General features: G+C 32.6%; 3 protein-coding genes across 9 annotated transcripts in view; 2 read left to right on the top strand and 1 right to left on the bottom strand.

The window, feature by feature from the left end:
• The window catches only part of LOC109540282 (U4/U6.U5 small nuclear ribonucleoprotein 27 kDa protein), a 7388-nt gene extending 3353 nt beyond the window's left edge, over positions 1-4035 (top strand). The window contains exons 3-6 of one of the 7 annotated variants that reach the window (XR_007281143.1): positions 1855-2016; positions 2716-2989; positions 3052-3208; positions 3446-4035. Coding sequence is in view for 2 of the 7 variants with exons in the window: in XM_019908598.2 (XP_019764157.1) it covers positions 1855-2016; positions 3052-3208; positions 3446-3659 (533 nt within the window). In the remaining 5 variants the exon portion in view is untranslated. Of the gene's footprint in view, positions 1-1854; positions 2017-2715; positions 3209-3445 lie in introns of all 7 variants that reach the window. The other 6 variants (XR_007281141.1, XR_007281139.1, XM_019908598.2 and 3 more) reach the window with 6 other exon arrangements.
• LOC109540281 (signal recognition particle subunit SRP68) lies at positions 4018-7606 on the bottom strand. Its single transcript, XM_048665019.1, has 8 exons — positions 7392-7606; positions 7151-7331; positions 5804-5972; positions 5613-5735; positions 5327-5477; positions 5133-5270; positions 4849-5073; positions 4018-4793 (listed from the first exon to the last, which is right to left on the bottom strand). The coding sequence occupies exons 1-8, from the start codon at positions 7489-7491 to the stop codon at positions 4180-4182; spliced, it is 1701 nt and encodes a 566-aa protein (XP_048520976.1). The 5' UTR covers positions 7492-7606; the 3' UTR covers positions 4018-4179.
• A 500-nt stretch (positions 7607-8106) lies between these two features.
• The window catches only part of LOC109540349 (DNA damage-regulated autophagy modulator protein 2), a 17762-nt gene continuing 16664 nt past the window's right edge, over positions 8107-9204 (top strand). Inside the window, exon 1 of the mRNA XM_048665017.1 lies at positions 8107-8265. The gene's annotated coding sequence lies outside the window, so the exon portion shown is untranslated. The remainder of the gene's footprint in view (positions 8266-9204) is intronic.

Raw genomic sequence — 9204 nt, 5'->3', positions numbered from 1 at the left:
ATTAACTGGTCTCTATACTATATGTTCACATCTAAGTAACAGCAAATACTTGGTTATAGCATACAAAAAATGGTTAAAACTGTAATTCAAGACTCGATGATATTCCGATTATTTAAGTTTATCAACTCTTATTTAGTACGCATTAAGGCTGCCAAGATCAATTATCGGTTGTGAAATATTGAAACAATATTCTAAAGTAAAATCCCAAGACGTAAAAGAGTATTTCGAGGAGCCGAATGCCGAAGTGACCACCATCTCATAAAAGTAAAAATTACTCTACCCATACCTAGTCGGAAAATTCACACACCTATAAAGTGGAACAGTTACAGGACAATTTAACAATTTAGGACGAAAGTACAAGACAACTTGATAAACAAAGGTTGCACGTTAGACTAACAACTACCACAAGAATATAGTCATGAATCAACTGAAAACCTAAATAAAATAATTGCAAAAGGAATGCACAGAGCTCCCAAAGAAGGCAGACCCACAGGGAAGAATTACTGATGGCACGATGAGCTACAACAAATGAACATACCACAGCAAAAGTTATATCACAGATGGTTGAATAAGAAAGAACAAGAACTCAAGATAATAATATAACCAAATTTAAATCTACGGTAATACAAGCAAAAAACCAATGCTGGGAAAATAAATGCCAGGAACTAGATACATATAAATATATTGGTGGAAGAAAATGAAAAGAATCCATAATCCGGTGCGAAATCACCGTTTGTCAACCCGAATTTCAACAGATTTTGTATAGTTGAATATTGCGATTGAAATGAGAGCTACTCAGCATTTGTGGATCATTCCGTATTAAGTCCTACGTACAAATTCTTAGGTATCCATAGGAGTTGCGAAAACTTTATTATTTAAATCTCTCCATTAAGTTAGAGAAGCTGGGGACGATTCAACAGAAATGTGATTTTTTTTGTCAAAACTTGTGAATTTTCCAGGACTTTGGGCCGTCGTGGAAATAAATTTATTCCTAAAGTTTCGCAAGCACGAGTTTTTTTCGTGTACATTTTCAGGGATACGATAAAAGGATCACGAATAAATTATTTTGCACCACCCTCTTAAAGCCCGAAAAACTGACGTATTTCATCTTGAGTTAAGTTTCGAACAAAGTATTTACGATTCTTCTGCTCAAATGTACAAATATGAAAGTATATATTTTCGATCAACAAATATTAATATTTTATTTTAAGTATTGCACACTTTGAAACACGTTCCTTAGAAAATCAAATTGAAACAATCGTAATTGCTTACTTGTGCAAGTCACTTTGAAAATATTTGCTTTAAAATTAAATAAATTAATTAAATTATGTCTATAATATGTAAATATACATAAATATTTACGTTTCTTAAATTTAAATATTTATGTAATTTTTTGCATTAGATTCCTGGCTGCAGGATTTTGGACGTTTTAATTTATTTAGTATAAATATTAATTTTAGTTGTTATCTACCTTTGAATGTCCCTAAAAACAAATCCAAGCGATATAGAGGCAGTGATATGACAGGTTTACTTTCAAAGGACCTTTAAAGTAAATTTAATACCTTGTACTTCCAGTTTATTTATTTAACATCGTAAGTTTCGAATGCGATAGCTTGGGTGTATACATGAAATCGTTACTTATTGCACTTTATGAGACTGTCTGAAAGTACTTTTAACATATGGTTAGTTTGAAATTGGTCTATTCAAACATATTTTACAACGAGGAAATAAATTACCAGACGCGCAGACGAATTATAGCAACGAATTAGTATTACATAAAAAAAATTAAAATATATTAAATTCAGCCCTTGTACATGCAGATTAATGAAAATTCTGACAATAAATTTCCATCAGATTTTTTACAAATGACTCGAAGGCCGAGTTTCAACACATTTGAATTGAAGAATCTGCATGTCGTGATCTCCAGAAGAAAAAGCATAGAATGTACAAAAAACGATCCGCTGCAAAGGAACATACATGATCCAGCTAAAATAAGCGCCCACGTTCACCATCGAGGTACTAAAAAAATTCATTACAAATAATTGTATACTTATGTGGTAAAACATATTGGCTATTTGTAATCGAAACATTTAAAACTTTTGAAGAACTTTTTTCCACATCATCCAGTTTCGCACACAATTTCAGCTCTCTATGTTAAAAACCCCTTTATATTTAAAACCGACTTAAGATATAGCTGGTTATCACCATTTGAAAGTCTGTTATAGTATTTACTAGGCACACAATTTATGGATTACTATGGACAAATTAACAAATACGTTTTTAGTTGACTCATTTTAGAAGAATTACATCGAATGCAATTTATACAAAAAAAAACTGTACATTTAATGTTATATAATAAGACGCAACTGTCGAATTGTTTCACAAAATTAGCTAAACTCTGAATATAATTCTTATTTACTTATTGTATGAATAAAAATCCACACTTTTGCTCAACTTTATTGTACAAAATTGTTCAAATTGTGAGAATTTATCGTGAAAATACTGTTTTGATTCGATCGGTAAGCATATAATGATAATTCGTCGTACATAAAACATGTCCCAAGTATTTGTTCAAATCGAAATTACCATATTGTAACAACACTGCAAGTTTTTAAGAAAGTGCCACGAAAGATTCATAACGAATAATAGGACACTAACTGTCTGTTTTTATAATTTAAAATAATTGTTTTTAAATATATTTTTGTTTTCGTACAGGAACAAAAGAAGAAATAATGAAGTTYCAGGTTAATGTTGCAGTTCAACATATATTCAATTGTTTTAAAAATCATTATTTAACTTGCTATAATGTCAAATCAATATTTACTAAAACTAAAACAAACTGTTTGAAAATCTGCATATTGTATTTGCTTCCGTAGAAACTTGAGTATAAAATGATATAGAGAATCCGCATCAAGAAGGTATGAAGAAAATGAGAAGAAAGAAGAAACAACGTCGCAAAGAAGATCATCAGAAGAATCGGTCCATAAAAGTAGCATTACATCGAATTCAAGGTTTAAAAATCCATTAGTTAAAAGTATGCTTCGTTTTAAGGCTTACCCGCAAAACTATTGTTTGCCAACATACAAGTGAATCAAACGGAGCCAAGTTTGCGGACAGATATTTATTCTGAACGTATAATCAGCAGCAACATTGAATGGCCAAGAAATCCACAAATAATGACTCGTTGCACTACAAGTCAAAGCTTGAGGTAAGTTAAAATTGGACGCCTTACTTTTACCTCATTCTGTATTTTCTTGTAAAAAAACTGCTACTTGCAAACCCATATTTTGCATCAATAAGGCAAGTTTTGCTGTAGGCAAGGCTCAAATACTAATTTGATGATTATAAAATAAAAAACTAGTTTTTGTCATTGTGTAGCGGCTCATAAATCCTCAAACTTGGACTATTCCTACTTGCATCTTAAAGTTTATTTGGTTCAAAATAGGACCGATGACAAGCGGCGATCGAATAGCGAAGATCGCAACTGTAGAGACCGACGAAAACGACGAGATTCTTCCCATCATCGACATAGAAGATCAAGATCCAGATCAGATTCCCGTTCCAGAAGTCGGATCTACAGACACTCAAAGGCCTATAGAGCACGTTCAATTTCTCCCAGGCGCTCGGCTGACATGTCCAGGAAAAGACATCGGCATTAACAGAATGATCAGAATGAAGTAAATCATTTACAAACATTATTGTAAGTTTGAAGTTTCTGTGAACAAAACTTATCCGTTTATTCTACTTGTTTTATCCATCCAATGTTTTATGCAATTGGTATTTAATCGCAAGTTTCACATTTATGCTGATGCGCCTCAAATTGTAAACAGTAATAATTTAAAGAGATTAAAGTTAGACCCTCAGAACAATATATGTATAAACAAATATTATCAAGTGAAAATATGTAAATCCAGTGATTGTTGAAAGAAAACTTCAGTTGTTTCTCAACATTTCCATTAGAACGAAAGTTTCGTTACTCACAAATTCTAAGTGAATAATTTAAAAATAAGCACTTCATTATGCCATTCAATGTAATTTATTTTATCTTTTATTCATATCTATTTAAAAAACGAATCGTTGCACAGTAATAATATCTACCAAATAAAATTGACTGAAATGAAACAATACTAAAAAACCTCAGAATAATTTTGAATGCAGTTACATACAGTATTCCTGGCCTTACTTTTTACCCCAACCCCATAAGCCTTTAACAAATCCGGATATTCCTGCGCCTTGTTTCCCTTTGGTTTGTCCTTCCAATTTTTCAGTAAGATCAGGGAATGCCACTAGATTATTAGCCAAATCAAAGAACAAAGGTTTGGCGGGTACTGGTTCCATACTGGGTGGCAATGAAACCAAATTCGGATTTTTAGATAAGAGCTGCGGCTCTTCCCTAAACTCATCGAGCCTCTCAATTAGAGGCTTCTTAGATTTATATAATTTTGTCGGTACTGTTACAGTATGTTCATCTTGACTATCCAAAACGAAATTGGCTTTGGTATTGGCGATTTCAGTTTCAGTGGTCTCTTTCACTAATGCAACAAGGCTGGACAACTCCGGAATGTATTCAGACGGTTTTAAATTGGCGCTAGCTTTTAATGCGACATCAAGTAAGACCACCGCTTCTCTCCATCTCTTCGCTCCTGCGTGAGTTCTTGCTAAATAGTATGAACGCAGAGCTTTATATGCAGCCAACTGACTTGTAAAGTACTCTTGAGCGGAGTCGTTGTTTTTAATCGACTCATTTTGAGACAGTTCGTTAGTCTGTTGAATATTGATGTCCAGCAACCTTAAATTAGAAACGTTTATAAGAATTTGCATGCATGAAATGTCTGGAAGTTCTCACCTCACAGTCTTGAGGTTTTTTGGTTTGTTCAACAAGCAATAGATTCCTTTGCGATGTTCTTTCGATTCGAATGGATAGCAAGTAGGTCAAGAGGAGCTGATCCTGTTTATCTGTACGAGCACTTTCTCTTGTTAAAGAAATAACATCACGTAAATCGATAAATACATTTTCCAGAATTTTTATTTTTGCTTGATTATCCTCAGCGTTTTTCAAAGAGTCATCAAGACCTGGAATGTAAGAGCACGTTGTCTAGAACCACCAGAATCGCTATGCTGACCTATTCTACCTTCAATGCTCAATAAGAAAAGGCGAACTCTTTCAATTTTAATCGGAATTTTCGTCCCAAACCAAGTCACTTCGTGTAGTATTGCAGCAGTTTTTTCCTTAGTTTGAGATATTAGAGCATCAAATGTTTCAAGAACTCCTGCAAATGCACATATGTGTTATCAGTAAGTCACGATGGCCAAAGCTAAATCTGACCTTGGCTTCGTAACTCCAGCAGGTTTACGGCTTTTTCATCGCCAATATTGTAAGCACAATAACGCAAACTTGGGGCGATTTCTTCCACCCTTTGCTTGTAGGGCAACTGATCCTCTTCGGAAAGTGTTGTAGCGAGTTTTTCATATATTACCTGCAGATATTAAAAATACTCGTAACGACTTAAGGTTCATCATTCTAACCGCAGGGTTGGGAAGTGTAAAGAAGATATAACGATATTAACACTACTTTACACCTTATAATCTGTGAAACACCTAGCCCGACTTACCTGAGCTTTTTTCAAGTTTTCTGCAGCTTTGACCCATAATTCAAGTTCAAATTGCAAAGAACCATGAATCCAAGCCACATAAGCCTGAGCCTCAAGTTGAGTGCGCGCATCACATCGTTGCATCTACGATTTTAATTATAAATTATTCCAAGTGGCAGATTGAATACAGTCAAAGTTTGTTTATTCAATACCTTACACAATTCATCTAACTGTAAGGCGTAAATGCAGGCTTTTCTCAACTTCTGAATTAGGTGGAATTTTTTTCGAGGTTCAGTATTTGATTCTTGTTTCAACTGCATCGCATAGGCCCAACACCTTTCTGATAAGATGAGCGGTATATGAAGAAATCTCTCATCAGACCTAAATTTTTTGATTTATGAAGTATCAAAATCAATCAAGCAAGTATTTTCTTTTGAAAAATGGTAGATTGATAACAGTGCTGTATGATTCTTTATTAAATGGTTGCTGCAGGTAATGTTAATAAGAAGCACCTCGTTAAGTAATGGTTTGAAATTATCGAATAATGTTTAAAATATAACTTCAAAACCATAGTGTATTTATTTAGGGTAAATTGCAATACAAATAATTATTTTGACTTTAAATTCCGTAACAAACAATTCAGCTCGGTGCATATTTTACTTTAGGTGAATATTTTATTTCTTTCTCTGTAACAACTCTTTAAACGGATTTTACGAATTTATCTATTTATATTGTCCAGGATAGTATTTAGAGAGATGTTATAAAGAAACAAGCACTAAGAATGCATTTACAAGTAGCATGAAGTGTCAGATGTAGCAAAAAAACATTACTTAATAAGAAAAACTACAAATGTTTCTATTTCTACTAGTATTTGTCCCTATGATCCATCAGTACATTGTTTACCAAGTCGGATTCTGGGTTTACTTTCTTTTAGATGTTACATTATTTTCTCCTTCGCTTTCCGATCTAGTATTTCATTTTCTTACGTATCTCATTTGTTCTATGAAGATTAAATAAATACATTTCTTAAGTTCCGTTAACAGTTACGTGAGTATTGCGAATGGTTGCCATAAAATAAAAGAAAAATTCGACGCCACCGTATTTTCAACTCGATTTTTTTATACCTATTTTAAATCCGCGGTCATTTTACTAAAATAACCGTATCGTAAGGACTTATAAGGATAAACAAACGCATTATTTTTGTGAGATGAAAATGCCAGGTAGGCTGTATTTCATACTTCATATCAGACTTTACATTTTTTTATATTTTTATACTGTAGATACAATAAATTGAACATTAATTAATGCGAAAAACTATCAGTGTAGATTTTTTCAGCTTGGTTTCTTTTTTAATGTATTTTGTTTTGTAAATACGGGCATGAGCCGACAAGGATAAAGAAAATGTCTATACATATTTGTTATATAAAATATACAAAGTTTTAAATACAAAAATACGACTGAAGGAAGTAGGGTAATTCCAGGTGAAATATGAACATGGATTTTCTGGCTATGAAGTGTCTAATCGATAAAATAACTATTCGAATGTAAACGATGCTTACCTAGGGTTAATAATGTGATTTTCTGTAACATCTCGTTTCTTGAAGTGTCTTCGATCACCTTGTGGAAGCCTCAATACCTTTCGAAGCCTACTAATTCGCCTAGAGCAGTATCCTCGGTACCTCTGGTAATCACCATGTCTCAATCCGTGCTGCTGTTGCACATATTTGATTAATTTCAAGACTGGAAAATAAGCATTCTTATAACCCAGGCAATACTACAACATATGGAACTATAACTTACTTTCTAAAGTAAAGGGCTGTAGGACCTCGACATTTTTCTTTTCAATTGGATCTACCTCACTTGGAGGAGACTCTACTATGGGAATTTCAGATATCACCATCTTATAAATTAGAAATATTTAAGAATTACTTCTGAATTATTTTCCAAAATATTGAATTGGTTCTTTTTGACGTCTTCGCTTGGTTAAAGTCACAATGACATATGCCACATATTGGGTTTTTCTGACTAAGAATATAAACTCGAGATGCGAAAAATGAGAGTCACCGTGTGAATAATGCTATGCCGTCGTTGTCATGTTGCTTGCCTAGATAAAGATGGGATGATAGCAAGATCAACATGGCGCAGAACAGTTTCAACAATGCACAACTTACCCAAATGTATTTTGTAAAATTGCAAAGGGAATTTTGAATACAATTTTCACCAGAAAATGATAAATATAAACATCACTAATTCGCAAAAGTTTCCAAGTTGTAATAACACTATAAAGATTTAATTGGAAATACGAGAGACTGTGTGACGTATGTGATTCGTTCCGTTGGAAATTCAAAAAGAAAATAATGCTTTTTCGATTCAAAGACGGAAACTGGCTGGTTTTCTGGAAGAGGAAGTTTTTTTCATCCCTTGGTTATTTTTTCACGACCGGTAGTTGATTATTTTCGCAAAAAAAATGAATTTTTAAATTGAAAATTACTGACATTTCTTGTCGCGCTGAAGTGAGAGATTCCATTTTCTTATATCAATGACAACTCAACATCAAATTGTATAAGAACATTTTAAGGTGTTCTTCAGAGGTCTCTGCTTCACAGTCTTGAGGGCTTTGTATAATAATGGATCAGAAAAGCGGAGTTAGAGTGAAGAACTGAGTAATTTAAGGGTAAGTACAGTTCTTCCTTTACTGGGAAGAGTGTTTTGTGTCGATCGACATAAAATAACATGTTTCTATTAGTATAATTTAGAGATTAATTAGATATAGACAGATAAATATACTATAGATAGATATTTAGTTGCTCGTATAAGGACAAGTACCCATAGTACTTATCCGGCCTTCTCCATTAGGTAATTTGGTCAATGTAAATTTGAGAGTGTAGATACTAATGTCTGTTGGGTATTCAAATATGGGGTATCTTTGATTGTATATTTTTTATTTTTATATTAAAGTATTCAAATACTTAAAAAATTGCTTGTTTTGCAAAAAACCGAATATCCACAAAATTGGTAATGGCCACAAAATTAAATTGGATGGTTCCACAATTTTAGCAAAGGAACCATCAACAAATAATATAAATACGTAAAAAAACTTACACAAATTACAAAAGAGCGAAATACACAAAGCGAACTTTTCACATATGTATGATTTGTCTTCAATTATCGTTGTTTATCTATAATAATATACACATTTGTTTGTGCCTTTCAATAAAGTTTAAAGAATTGGTGTCGAAACACCAACGTAAATTTTCTGAATTAACTTCTTCACTATTAAGCAAGTGTGTTAGGTATACAACTGCCCAACAATTTGAATCTTATATTTACATTCACATTTAAATTTAATTTAACAGTTAAGTTAATTCACTGAATTTAAGTTAACTATAACTGTTGAAAAAATCAATGCTCAATCTATGTTAAACTGGTAAGTAATTTCCTTTTGCTCTTAAATATTTGCTATTCATTGATCAATGAAAATTTATATAATATGTTCTAAAGTTTGTTCCCACTTATTAAAATAATATATTAGTAACTTTTTGCGTGTTAGTGGTGTTATATATAGACACAAAAAGTATTACGTACTAAAAAAAACTATTATTATTTTATTTGT

The sequence above is a fragment of the Dendroctonus ponderosae genome, unplaced genomic scaffold (assembly GCF_020466585.1).
Source record: "Dendroctonus ponderosae isolate FM_Combo_2020 unplaced genomic scaffold, Dpon_F_20191213v2 Dpon_F_20191213_3, whole genome shotgun sequence".
In the NCBI taxonomy this organism is placed as follows: domain Eukaryota; kingdom Metazoa; phylum Arthropoda; class Insecta; order Coleoptera; family Curculionidae; genus Dendroctonus; species Dendroctonus ponderosae.
The sequence above is the reverse complement of the archived record's forward strand: the minus strand, read 5'-3'. Positions and strand labels throughout refer to the sequence as shown.

Bases quoted from the DNA above. Each gene is read 5' to 3' on its own strand.
- LOC109540281 (XM_048665019.1), bottom strand. From the start codon at position 7,491: ATGGTGATATCTGAAATTCCCATAGTAGAGTCTCCTCCAAGTGAGGTA. The intron at 5,973-7,150 runs GTAAGCATCGTT...CAAAAAATTTAG, and splicing joins AATCACATTATTAACCCTAG to GTCTGATGAGAGATTTCTTC. The intron at 5,074-5,132 runs GTAGAATAGGTC...CTTACATTCCAG, and splicing joins TTTCTTATTGAGCATTGAAG to GTCTTGATGACTCTTTGAAA.